The following is a 14,552-nucleotide window of genomic DNA, read 5'->3' as shown; positions in this document are numbered from 1 at the left end:
ACCCGCCCCGGGTATTCGTGAAAGGGGTCCACTCTTCCCCCATCCACACCTTCGCACCATGCACACCACTCCGTACCACTTACTCCAACTCTCTCCACACACCTGTACTTGCACACCTGTGCTCTCACACTTGGTGCCACCTGCACCCTTCTCTCCCCAAGCGCATTCGCGCTGATCCACAACACTCATTACTCACACACTGCTCCACACACCTGTCCAGTTGCACACCTGTGCAATCACACCTGTTCAATTCTCACAAACACGGCATCATCTCAGCTAACTACTCCCTTCTGAAACTTGCGCTTCCCAGTCGTCCCTTTAAACTATTGCGCTCCCTCGTCATTATCATCCATACTAATCTACCTGCGTCCCCACTACAGGTATCAGTCACTAACTAATCTTAACGTCACCTAATGTCATCTTCTAGGGCCCTATCAATATAACCTAACCCACCCGGGCTAGTTTTCACTGCCATACACCCCATAAGCTATTGCTCCTTTGCCCCCACCTGTGAGGGATGGTGGATTTGCCATCCCACCACATCGGGGGTCTCTCACTACCAATTTTGCACATCAAATTTCAACAAATTAAAAATTTGCCAATCACTGCCCATCATCTGCCAATCACTACTGCCAATCCCTTGCCAATCATCAAATTTTGTTTTTCTCTAATTTTGGGTCCAAAACACTAACCTCATCACCCAGTCGACTCACTAATACCTCTCGGTGCGCCAATTCCTGTCCAAAGCCCGGCTTCGTAAAGCCAAGCAATGGATGCTGGTTGTTTTGTGCCAGCGGCTGGACACGTCCGGTACTCGGTGCAGGGACGGGGGTTTACCCGTGCCGAGATCCCACACATCACCTCGGCGTGGAGCCATCCAATGTCCCGATCTCGACCTGCCGGCATGCCTCAACAAAACGTGGTCGCCATAACGACCCTTCCTATCCAGCCGCCCGCTCCGCCTAGTGGAGCACAGACGCGGCCGTTCAAAGCGAGGCCCAGCACGCACCGAGGGCCCGATTCGGCTATAAGTCGTTCTACACTCTACCCCGTCTAACGTCGATGCTTCACCTGCATGCTTACACCCCGCAGCCCGTTCCTTGCTCACACATCCAGCCGTTTCCATGCTCTTCGTACCTTTCCTTACACACCCAGGTACCCTCATTCCACTCACAGCCTTGGTCACACACCTGACCACCGAACACTTCGGCACACATTCGTTGCTCGCACACCTCACCAATACACCGCTTCGCGCCCCCTCCTCGGTCACCTCCTCTGTGACAATCACAGGTGTGCCCTCATTCGCACACCCAACCACGTGCCTCACCACCAACTCCAGCGTGCATTCCCACTCACGCTCTACCATTCCAGGTGTGCATCCTTCCATCCCAGGTGTACATCCTCTCTCACCTGTCACAACTAACTCACGCTCCATGTCACTCTCACTACTTTCACCTCCATTCCTGACAGCGCACTCACCCTTACTCTTGACAGCGCACTCTTTCCCCATGCACCTGTCCGTTACACACCTTTCTCGCGCACACTCTCCCGTTACACCCTCTGTAACACTCACCACACCGCGCTTCCATGTGCCCCCTCGCACATGCGCTACGACCGACTCACTCTTGCCAGCACACTCACTCCTTGGCACGCACTTTTTCCTCACACACCCCAGAGTCGGACTTTCTCGCACACCTCCTCTTTCGCACACCAGACCTGTCGCACACTTCACCAACGGCCTCTCACGAACACCCGGGTCCATCTCGACCCCCAAGCTTCTTAAATCCCCTGGCGCATCATACGCACGACCATATTGGTCACCACTTACACCGGGTCCTCTTCCTCTTCGCTTCTCCTCCATCACCTGCGAATCCCTCATTCGGTTAATGAGCACATCATCACGATCCAAACACAGACTTTGGACCAATTCTTTTATCTCCTCTTTTATTTCTTTCTTATCCCCTCTCCGTCGCTTCTTAATTTCGCTCATCCCTTCTTCCACTTCTTCTAGTTTCTGCTTCACCTCTTTCATTCCCCGGTACGTCTCCTCAAGCTCGTCCTCCAAGGCTACCTTGACCGTTTCCAGGTGCGTCCTCACCTGCCGGTCCTTCGTCTCCATTACCTCTATCACCTCGTTGTCAGTCCCTCACGTACCGTCTGACACTGCCTCTTTGTCGCTATCAAGTCGTTTTTTATGTCGTTTTGTGTCGCTTTTAACCCTCCTAATACCGCAGTGTTCCTTTGAACCTGCTCCACTAACTCCGTTTGTCCCACCGTCAGCTGCTCCACCTCCTGCGTCAGGTCCTCTATGCCCCCTTGTAACTTTACAGTCCCCTTTCTCACCTCCTTCTCCATGTGCTCCTTACAGTGCCTCACCTCCTCGCGCACTCCTCCGACCTCCTCACTCACTCCTCTTCTGATCTCCTCTCCCATCACTTGCATCTCCTGCCCAGATGCCACCCTCATCTGCTCCATTTCCTCCCTGTGAGCATCCAGTTTGGTTTCTACCCCCATTCTGACCCCCTCTATCTGCTGCTCCATTTGTTTAACTTCCCTTTCCGCTTGGTCCCTCATGTCCCTCAATTTGCCTTCCATACTGTTTTCTAACCCCTCTAACCCATTTTTCACTCCCTCTATCTGATTCTCCTGGGCAGCCATTCTATTTTCTACCCCCGTTAACCCATGTTTCACCTCTTTTATCCCGTTGTCTAACCCCTCAAAATTATTGTCTAACTTCCCAATTTTCTTGTCTAACTCCTCAAAATTATTGTCTAACTTCCCAATTTTCTTGTCTAACTCCTCAAAATTATTGTCTAACTTCCCAATTTTCTTGTCTAACTCCTCAAAATTATTGTCTAACTTCTCACCGGTACCCCTCATTTGGCCCTCTAATCGCCCACTATCAACCCTCATTTGCTCACTCTGAGCATCCATCCGGTTCCCCATTACCCCCATTTGGTTTTCCAATCGCTCACTATTCTTTTCCATAAGGGCCGTCATTTGTATAAAAAAAAGTTCCAATCTTCCCAGCGGCGCTACTTCGGTCGCGGGCACGGTGACCAGCGAGGCGCCTTTTTGCGCGCCCGAAGCATCGTGCGCGAGAGCGCCATTTTGTGCACCTGCTACCCCAGCTGTTTCGCTCTCCTCATGTCCCTCATGTCCCTCAATTTGGTCCTGGACCGACCCTGCCTCACTCTCCCCTACCGGACCCCAGCCGTCTTGACCCGCCATAGCGCGACTTTCAAAATTCGGTTTTTTATTTTATTTTCGTAAAACAAATTCAAATTTCGCCGTTATAATTTCGCGCGGGAAACGCGCTCCGAATCGATTCTACTTGTTACCAATTTGGGCCTAATAAATTTAGTCCCGGGTTCGAATTCCACTCCTCGACACCAATTGTTACTCTAATAGTACAATTGGTGTTCCAAAATTTGGGCTAAATAAATTTAGTCCCAGGTTCGAATCCAACTCCTGACAACCAATTGTTACAGACGTGGCTTGGATGTTATTTACCGAGCGGTTTTATGGTATGACCACGTCTGCACAAGTTACCCGATTGTGCCCGAACGTTGACTAGTCGCGCGATGCTGGCTCAATAAGAAAAAGAAGACACCCGGCTGGATTACAATAACACAATACGACACCAATGTTTCGTATTCTCAAGACCTCCGGAGGAGATTATATTCGTACGGAAAGGTCAGATTACAGGGGCTAGAGGTATATTACAGGAAGACAGGCACTTAGACACACTCTTATATTAACCCCGGACAGACGACAGACAAACGGGACAACGGCTGACTCACACGGGGGTTTGATGGCTAGGAAAGGCAGGATCGATGGCTCCAGGTCCTCCTGGGCTCGGGGCAGGGTACAGTACGGTCCGGTCCGGTCCAAAGATGCGGGGAGGTATCGTCGCGCTGGGGGTGGCGGTGGCTTCTCTCTCCAAGCTGAGGCGCATCTGACGTCACATCCGGCGCGGGGCCGCGTATATCCGGCGGGGAGTGACACGCCCTCGGCTCGTTAGCTCCGCCCCAGATGGAATCGGCACGTTGCTTCTCATTGGGTGCGTGGGGGGGTTACTGGCTCCGCCCCTGACGAGGAGCTGACAGCCAGCCCCTTCGGGGTAACGCCGTGGAGCGCATGGTCATGGCGGGTAACCGAGCCGGTGTGAGGACGCACACTCCCCGCCCCTCTGTTGTTGTAGTCGTAGTTGTAGTTGTAATTGTTGTTGTAGTTGTTGTTGTAGTTGTAATTGTTGTTGTAGTTGTTGTTGTAGTTGTAATTGTTGTTGTAGTTGTTGTTATTGTTGTTGTTTGGGGAAGAAGATGGGAGGAGGTATGGGAAAGGTCCTAAACTCACTACTGATGCCATATAATCACATTCTGGTGCAACGAAGAGTCATAATTAATGGAAACGAGGCCTTAACTGACATAGATTAAGAATAACTAGGAAGATGTCCGAAAGTTGTCTACGTGTGGTGCGGTGGACCTGGGCACGACATTTAATGGGGGAATAAGGGGAAGGTCGGCTCTACTGATTGTTGTTTACATGCAATGGGACTAGGGAATGGGGGATTGGGGAAAGTTGGGGAGTATTGGAGAAAATAGGGGAATATTTACAAGCGGATATGGAGGCCAAATTCCATATTCGCAACAATATATATATATATATATATCACCTTTAGAGGCCATTTTCCCCCACAGAGCAGGGGCTGGCCTCTTTTGGGCACCTTGGTCCCCTTTTTGAAGCAATGTTTTATGGCCGGATGCCCTTCCTGCCACCAACCCTCTTGGGACACATAGGGAATTACCAGTGAACTGGTGCTCGATTTGCCGACCTCGGAAGGTTGAGAGGCCGAATCAACCCCCCTGGTGTTAATTCTAAGGGGATTACGGCTCGGTCATTCATTGACGCAGTGATCTGAATTGATGTATGCACCTGAGTAGGTGTAGGTGTTTTTGATGCTATTCATGTTCCTCATTGATCATAACAAACTCGAATGTATTTCTGGGAACATCTCCTGGGTGCTTCCAGGTGTGCAGTCTTCGTGAATAAATCACTTTGTTCATGGCTTCCCTACTACGTAGACTGGAGTACTTGGCGTATTCGCTTATCCAGGACACAACAAATTGGCGACGAGGGTCGTTGAATGTTTGGGAAAACGCGGAGCATGGCTGTGTTTGGAAATATTGGCGCCTTCGATGAGAAGGTCGAGTGATTTGATGACGACATGGACAGATGTGATGCATTAATGGCGGCAAATGCAATCGACGAGGAAAAAAAGGAGGAACCTGTTACTGGCAGAGGGAACGGAGACGTCAGGACGATTTAAAGGAGCTGCTACTGTTAGCAGAACATTTCATTCATAAAGCCACGTGACTCTCAAAATGGCGAGAGCTCCATTTTGTGCACCGGTCGGGAGAATGGCGGGAAAGCCATTTTGCGATCCTCGTGGATCTATATGCAAGACTTGTGGATTGTCGGGATGTCCATACAAATGGTGTGGAGCGTGGAGGAAATCATTGCCCGGAGAATTGTCGGTTTCGAGATTTCACATGTTACGGGCGCCATAACATGGGACATGTTCGGAAAAGATTCGCCATGAACAGCTTCACCAGATATGCGGATTCGTCGGTGATCGACACCTATTTGGACAGTGGTGGAAAAAACGACCATGATGCATCTGGTTTGTAGTGGAACGGTGCAACAACCGGTGAGGTGAAGCCAGTAAGGCTCGGTGCGATGGCAGGTCACACAGACGTCGTTTTTTCTGTCGAGATCAGATTCAAGATGGTCGACTGGCGGCCATTTTGTCACTTAAACGTGTCTCCAGCGATTTCTCAGACATGCATGGGCAGATTTTGTTCAAACTTGGCATGAAGACAACACATGAGTATACATATGCAGAAGATTTTGTTTTGTAATCCGACCAAAGATGGCCGACTGGCGGCCATTGTTCATTTTTTAACCCAATTGTACGCAATTTTCCATGTCTTTCATGTCCCTCACACATAAATCTTGTAAATATGGCCTAACCCTTAAACTCCACATGGAGTTTAAACTCCACCATGTGGTGCTGTGGTGTTATATAAAGCTTTTAAACACTCGTTTTCACATCCTATAGGAGAGTTTGCGGCGATACGAGCGATTGAACTTCCTTTCGGGGAATGCGAGCGGTGTCGCGAGATATGGAGTCACGATATTTTCAGACCTCAGCGCACCAGAGTTTGAAGGTATGACTAAAGGCCCCAAACCACAAACCCCGGCTCCGATAATCAGAAACGAGGCGGTAACCTGATTTTGACCCTTTCACAGGTTACCTGGGTTTGGGACGAGCCTCCGTCGCCCCCAGGCAGCCGTTGGCATCCGAGATTCGAGATGGAACGCTTGACTCGCTTCCTGCACGATTTGATTGGCGAGAGAAAGGAGCGATTACTGCAGTGAAGGACCAGAAATCAGTAAGTGTGTCCGGTCGCTTAAGATGTTCATGTGACTTGGGAGTAAAAAAAAAAGAGGTTCGCAGATTGAAAGATCAACTAGAGGATAAGGTGTAAGCAGGGCCGTCTTAAGAGCATTGTAGGCCCTGGGCAAAGCAATCCACTGGGGCCCCTTCCCACCCACGGGAATAAAAATGTAAACGGTCAATAAAATGAAACCTATAGATTTATTGGTACTTTCAACAAAATCAGTGTTTAAACATTAAAAAAAACATGCTGTAAAGCGAGGATTAATCAACACAAACTTTTGAACAATATAACATAGGCCTTGAAAAAAAAACATTTCAACATATAAATGATAATAATTGGTACACCGTACAGACGGAGATGGTACAGTACGAATTATTTATTATTATAACGTTTGCGAAATTTCTTTGCAGAGAATCGATTTATAATTGGCTTGAAGTCGATGGTCTTCAGGACGTCATTTCCATGCACATGAGTGAAAGCACTGCTGCCGCATTGTGCAGCGAAGCCGATTCTCTGTGAGCTTCAATCTTGAAAAGGAACGTTCCCCTGTACAGTTGGTCACCATCATGCACATGAACACTCTGAGTGCAATTTCAACATTGGGAAACGCACACTTCAAGTTGTACGAAATTATTTTTCTGTACAACGCAGGAAGAGTCTCACAATTTTCATCAAGAACCATGGAGTGGCTTGAGTTGCTGGCATTCATTGAGAAGGTCACCATGATCAAGGTCTTTGTGATACACATTAGCCAAGTGTTCACACTTTTTGGTTAACTCATCAGAACCAATCGATTTCAATTGACTGAAAAAGGAAAACAGATTTCCAATCCATGAATAAGCATCTGCACGTTTTGTCAGGTCAGAGTTCAGAGAGTCCAGAACAGGAAGGAATGTTTCCACCCTGAACTTTTCACTTTTGTTTAGAAGTATCTCTTCTTCTGATCCGTCATATGTAGTAAGATGTACACTTCGCTTTCGCACCCGTTTATTCACATCGCTGTAATCCGAATCTGGACACCTACTCCTGGCCTTCAGTTCATATTCACTAAATTTGTCTCCAGTTTCCTGAAGATACGTTTTCAGAGACTCAAGAAGATTCACGGCAACAAGTAAGTCCACATCTTTTGACTGCAGGACCTTACTTATTTTGCTCACTCTTTCGAGAATGTCGTTCCAAAGAATTGTCAGAAAAATCGTTTCCAGGTTCTCTATTTTCTCGCTCAATCCGTCTGCCTCTCGCCTTGTGTTCACCTCCTGGTCAGTGTCAGCTGATACCGAATCCAGTGCATGTTTAATTTTCTCGGAACCTCTATGCGGAGCATGGACAGCATCAAAATGTGGCGACCATCTCGTGTCAGACAGACGCTTGACCACAATATGATCTTTTCCGAAAGATGAAGCCAAAACATTCCATCGATGTGTAGAAGCCGAGAAAAAGGAATACAGACGCTGAACAAAGTCAAAGAGTTTTACAATCTGCAGACAACACTCTGCCGCTTTTACTCCCACGAAGTAGAGGCTGTGTCCAGCACAGGGGACATAGATGGCGAACTCATTCCGTTGACGGATCCGTGCCTGCAATCCAGTATGGCGTCCAGACATATTTGATGAGTGGAAATCCTAATGAAATAGCGTTGATGCATATTATACCATTTGCATATAAAATGAAATGTAATCTGCTACAGTCTTATTTCATAACTTAATCCCAGGCCTTTCCACGGAGGGGTCGAGTAATTATCCACTCTGCCAAGAGATCTCTCATGAACAATATGGCAGCATGGTGCCCCTAGAATCGTGGGGCCCCTGGGCAACTGCCCAGTGTGCCCAAGCCTTAAGACGGCCCCGGGTGTAAGAAGAGAAGGTGAGCTATCATCGGCACCCGAGCTGTTCTGCTGCAGTGTGGTGGTGGTTGGTTGTTTCATGGTGTGTTGTGCTGCAGTGTTGTGGTAGTTGATGAGTTCATGGTGTGTTGTGCTGCAGTGTTGTGGTAGTTGATGAGTTAATGGTGTGTTGTGCTGCAGTGTTGTGGTAGTTGATGAGTTCATGGTGTGTTGTGCTGCAGTGTTGTGGTAGTTGATGAGTTCATGGTGTGTTGTGCTGCAGTGTTGTGGTAGTTGATGAGTTCATGGTGTGTTGTGCTGCAGTGTGGTGGTGGTGGTTGTTTCATGGTGTGTTGTGCTGCAGTGTGGTGGTGGTTGGTTGTTTCATGGTGTGTTGTGCTGCAGTGTTGTGGTGGTTGGTTGGTTCATGGTGTGTTGTGCTGCAGCGTGGTGGTGGTTGGGTGTGTTGTGCTGCAGTGTGGTGGTGGTTGGTTGTTTCATGGTGTGTTGTGCTGCAGTGTGGTGGTGGTTGGGTGTTTCACGGTGTTGTGCTGCAGTGTGGTGGTGGTTGGTTGTTTCATGGTGTGTTGTGCTGCAGTGTGGTGGTGGTGGTTGGTTGGTTCATGGTGTGTTGTGCTGCAGTGTGGTGGTGGTTGGTTGTTTCATGGTGTGTTGTGCTGCAGTGTGGTGGTGGTTGGTTGTTTCAGGGTGTGTTGTGCTGTAGTGTGGTGGTGGTTGGGTGTGTTGTACTGCAGTGTGGTGGTGGTTGGTTGTTTCATGGTGTGTTGTGCTGCAGTGTGGTGGTGGTTGGTTGTTTCATGGTGTGTTGTGCTGCAGTGTGGTGGTGCTTGGTTGTTTCATGGTGTGTTGTGCTGCAGTGTGGTGGTGGTGGTTGGTTGTTTCATGGTGTGTTGTGCTGCAGTGTGGTGGTGGTTGGGTGTGTTGTGCTGCAGTGTGGTGGTGGTTGGTGGTTCATGGTGTGTTGTGCTGCAGTGTGGTGGTGGTTGGTTGTTTCATGGTGTGTCGTGCTGCAGTGTGGTGGTGGTTGGGTGTGTTGTGCTGCAGTGTGGTGGTGGTTGGTTGTTTCATGGTGTGTTGTGCTGCAGTGTGGTGGTGGTTGGCTGTTTCATGGTGTGTTGTGCTGCAGTGTGGTGGTGGTTGGTTGTTTCATGGTGTGTTGTGCTGCAGTGTGGTGGTGGTTGGTTGTTTCATGGTGTGTTGTGCTGCAGTGTGGTGGTGGTTGGTTGTTTCATGTGTTACGTGCTCCTCCCCAAACCCCGGTCCCGGTGTACCTCCGAGCCCCGAGAGGAGTCACGGCAGAAAGATGTGTTATTCTGTGTCAAAGATCAATCTCGATCTTGTATACAAAAAAAAAATAAAAAAAAAAATGGTGAAACCACACTAATTGTTACCAACAAACAAGTATTGTATTAAGGTCACACAAGAATAACAGTACAATAATAATATTAATCAATTGTACAACCAATATGTCATTCCTATGATGGTACCATCAGTTTCGTACAATATAACTAACTAACTGTGCTCCAAGTGAGCGAAAATAACATTCCCAATGTCTCTGTCCCAGCTTCAAACCAAGGTCGATCCACGCACCACTGATCGTCAGAACGATGTTGTATCGAGACCAGAATCCCGCTCGGTTGACAGTCACACTGCCAAAGATAGGCAAAAGTGTCCTCAAGAGGCGGCTGGGAAATCACACCTTCGAGTATGGACGTTCAACGGCTCCCCACACGGCGAACCGCAAATTCACACTCAAAATCCACGTTACACACACACACCAGGTTAACGTCTGGATGCGGTGGAATGGTTGAAGCGAGGTGAAAAACCTGGAGCGATGCGAAAATCCAGCGCGAGGTAAAATGGCCAACGGTCCGTTCGAGACGTAACGGCACTCCAATGATTCTCTTCGGAATCAACCGCAAAACCTGTCACGCAGATAACAACTCTGTCGCAGGAATCCCTTTCCCAGGAAACCCAAAGTTCGCTAGTGACTCCCGTTCGCCAGCGTTTGCTCAAAACCTCATTCACTCGCCCCCTTTTCCTCTTCTTCTTCCTCCCCTTCTTCGTCCGGTTCCCGATCCGGTTTGCGGTTTCTTTTAAAACACTAATTTTTTTACCTTTTGAAAACAGTAATCTCTATTTCACTTAAACGATAACAATAATAGTACATGGAACCAAAAATGTTTACAGTGGATGAAAACCACAACAACGGAAGTGACGAATCCGTAACACATGGTGTGTTGTGCTGCAGTGTGGTGGTGGTTGGTTGTTTCATGGTGTGTTGTGCTGCAGTGTGGTGGTTGTTGGGCGTTCTCCTGTGTGGAGCTACTCGAGAGTGCTGCAGTACGTTCTGGCCGACCCTTGAAGGCCTTGAGTGAGCAGCAAGTGTTGGACTGCTCAAGGAACAACTATGGCTGCAGTGGAGGTCATGTCCTCCTGGCTTTGAAATGGTTGAATCAGGTAAATCCTCACGATCCTCATGCGGCCATATCAGCCTCGATTTCATACGATGACGTTTTACCTCCTACATTGAATATAGTCAGGCAGCTTAGCAGCATATTTATCGAAAATGGGGAACGGCTTGACAAAAGCGCCATTTTTATTTTGGTGGTCCATTAGACCATATACAATAGATTTAGGACCGGAGGCAAGAAATATACAGTGTTCTTCACCTTTTTATTGGACAAAAACCAAGGACAAAAACCAATTATGTATATATTTTCAACAAGGAGGCTAACTTTTATTTCATTACATGCAGTGTTATTTGTAAAACTTATGCATGCCTGCATAACAAATCTTACGCTTCCATGTAATAATAATTAGTAATATAATACCGAGTGTTTATACAAATGTGTTATACTTGTGACTCGCGCACCTCTCATATATCTAACATGTACGCAACTACAAGGATGTAATGACAATATAGCTTTAGAACAGACATGTTGTTCAAGGTAATTTGTCCAGCAATTTATGTATTTACGATTTTAGTCTAACTCCAATAGCTGATGATTTATTTGCATAAATGTATTGCTCGATATTATGCTGTGCGAGTCGTATTTGCGCAAAAGTCAAACACTGTATATGTCTTGCCTCCGGTCCTAATTCTATTGCATATGGTCCAATGAACCACTAAAATAAAAATGGTACTTTTGTAAAGTCGTTCCCCCCAAAATTGCTAAGCTGCCTAACTAATAATGTTTATGAACACACAAGAAGAGCTTACCCTTTGCTTCGCTGACTGACCAATTAGTCTTTACGGCCGTTGCTGCTAGAAAGGGAAGGGTTGGGGGGGGAGGGGGGGTGAAGGGGAAAGAGGGAGGAGAAGGATAACGAGGCTGGTGGAGGGAGGTGGAAGGGGAGAGATATATTGCATATACATCTTTTAGGGGGGTGGAGGGGTGTACTTTGACAGGCCCCTCCATTTTTGGGAGTGGAAGGGGCAGAGAAGGGAAGTAGGACAAATTTACCCGTGCAAAGAGAGTGATTTCACCTCAGCGTTGCCCAGGTAATGAAGGAAATCGTAATACCCTGTGGTGCTACACGGTACACATTTACATAGAGAATTTACGCCCCCCCCCCCCCACCAGGCCCCCCACTTCCCTGCACCACATAGCCGTTGTTACCACCACACAAGGTTGTCTTACGTGCACTGGAAAGTAATATCGTTTTGTAAGCTGTGTATTCCTCTTTGAAAAATGAAATTACTTTCTGGTACACCTGGTATTTGTAGCCCGAGTTTGGAGTGTGTAACTTAAAATATGTGGCTGTGCATAGAACAAAGGCAGACAGACAGCTACACATAGACAATGGCATTATATACATAGATTATACATAATTTATGGGCAGAGTAAGGTTTAAATGTACGTACTATGGTATACACTTACCACCTGAACAAAAGTTTAAATATGGCAAAAGGTTCCACCAGGAATGTCCCAATATCACATTTAGAGTTAAAAGATGGGGCTCTCACAACTTCGTGCCGTGTGGCGATCACAACTACCAAGTCTGGTGAACATCCACACAACCGTTTGAGGAGACAGCGTAATGGATGGACGGACAGAGCAGATTACAATTACCCCTCTCACCCCCATGTTTTTTGGTTTCTCAGACACCGATACGACCGATGGACCGTTTCACGGTTTGTGTGCAACAAGCCGCCATAACAGCTCTCACGGTCCAGATCTACCAGTGACGAACGTATTGTTGCAGGTGACGGGGATGAGGACCAGAGTCCCAAACGTCACTCTCGACTAAGTGTTACAGTGACTAATGTCAGCGACCGTAAGTCCTATCCTCAACCCGCCGGCCCAAGGCCCGCAAGCTGACCGAGCGGTTGTTGGAAGCTTGAACATTTGGTTTAATGCAAGGAGTAGAGGCTCTCGGGTCTCGATTCCCTCACTGTTGGCTCAGGGGAGGCTTGCAACCCGTTCCGAAAAATGTCAATCAAACAAAATGAAATACAATCAATTTACTTTAAAAAATGCAAAACGAAACAAGCAAATCATACAAGTATGAGGACGGAATTAATAATGACAGACTGCATTAACACGGGCCCTATACATCCGATACGAAAGGCTGACACAACATCACATACACGGACCCTCTATCTAACCCAGGGAAGGGAAAGGAAAGGAAGCAAATGAAAAAAATATTCGCAGGGAATTGAAATAAAACGGGATATGAGGATTGGAAATGGAATGGGGTTCAGGCCTATTTGAAGGGCAGTTTCATCGACGCTCATCAGAGTGGGGCTTGGTGGGAACAAAGGTTCATCGATGCTCGTCAGAGCGGGGCTTGGTGAGAACAAAGGTTCATCGATGCTCGTCGGAGCGGGGCTTGGCGGGAACAAATGTGAATGGACCAGTCATCACGCTCTGCGATTCCTTTCTCCCTTGATCCTTTACCTTTCGTCAACCTCCTTCATACAACACAGCAAATACCTCAGGTCAGGATGTTCATCGAGGTCGACTCCTTCATATAGCGCACGCCGAGCTTGATCACAGCATGAAGACCGATCGTCTCCACAGAGACCCAAGAAGTGCCTTTTCCACAGAATACTTTTTTCTTTTTTGCTCTTTTCCTTTTTGTACACCTGCTTCATGCACACTGAATCCTTCAGAAAGTTCGTAGAGATAGAGTCCCTCACACCAACAAGCTCAATGAAGCCGTTCACACCACGAGCAAACATTCGTTTTTACCTCACCGCCAAGAGATGCTCTTCTTCTTCCTGACTGCCCCGTACTTTCTTGCTTGAAAGAAAAGGGTTGAATCCATTCCAAAGTTGTTTTGTGCACCATCACCAACAGTGAAAATCACGTGGCGTAAAGGGAGTGGATATGGGGTAAACTTTAAGAAAAAGGAAAAATAAAAAGGAAAAGGTCCACAGCTGAACAGATCCACAGCTGAACTGGCATTTCTTATGCAATACACCCAAAACGACACGAATCGTCCATGCACGATTTGTAAACTATAGTCAGGTTCACTGTTTTTTCGTTCAAAAATTTTGGAGATTAGCAAAACTATACATTTTTGGAATTAGTGCAGGCCCATATGTCATAACAATATTGTTTGTGTTTTTTGTTTGTTAAAATTGATTTAGCAATGGATTCTGCTTCAGAATATTATAGAGATGTAAAAAAAATAGGGTTCCATTTTTTCTTTTACGTCTAATAGGTAGTAATTCGAAGAAATCCAAGATGGCCGCCATAAAATTTGGAAAATACACTTTTGTGCATATCTTTGTATCTAGATATCATATAAACATGAATAATATGTCCTTTTATATGTTTTCAGACGCAAGGAAGCCATTTCTGCCATTGTTTTTACAGAAAAATGCAAGGAAAATAAAATAGTGGACATATACCAGCCAAAGTGGGGTCGGCCGGCATGAAATCGGTTAATTAAGTTTCCACCATCTAGTTAAGGTCTGGTTTTGACTGTGTTGACGAAATGTGAATCTGAATAGTAGTATCTATCTTTGCAGGACCGACGACAGTTCAAGAGTGTCTAGAAAATTACACCTACCTTCAAGATGAGTGACTCACCACCCAGGAAGATTGAGAAGTCAGTAGATTTCGGACTTTGTTTTGTATGCCAAATGGCCATAGGGCAAACAGACTATACAACCTTTGTAACGAAACCAAAACTCTCCTCTGTCGAGAAACTGATGGCAGGTGCTGAGGAACAGTACACGTATGGTGAAACAAAGTTTGCATCATTGAATAGACGTTTGCAATATTCCT

General features: G+C 46.9%; 1 protein-coding gene across 6 annotated transcripts in view; it reads left to right on the top strand.

Moving 5' to 3' along the window:
• The window catches only part of CTSO (cathepsin O), a 49,606-nt gene that overhangs the window by 6,052 nt on the left and 29,002 nt on the right, over positions 1-14,552 (top strand). For all 6 annotated transcript variants that reach the window (XM_078778579.1, XM_078778580.1, XM_078778581.1 and 3 more), the window contains 3 exons: positions 6,125-6,233; positions 6,316-6,458; positions 10,603-10,770. In XM_078778579.1, the coding sequence (XP_078634705.1) occupies positions 6,125-6,233; positions 6,316-6,458; positions 10,603-10,770 (420 nt within the window). The remainder of the gene's footprint in view (positions 1-6,124; positions 6,234-6,315; positions 6,459-10,602; positions 10,771-14,552) is intronic.

This window comes from Myxine glutinosa, chromosome 5 (genome assembly GCF_964187855.1).
Source record: "Myxine glutinosa chromosome 5, kmMyxGlut1.1, whole genome shotgun sequence".
Taxonomy (NCBI): Eukaryota; Metazoa; Chordata; class Myxini; order Myxiniformes; family Myxinidae; genus Myxine; species Myxine glutinosa.
Note: the sequence above shows the minus strand (reverse complement) of the source record. Positions and strands in the feature narration are given on the sequence as shown.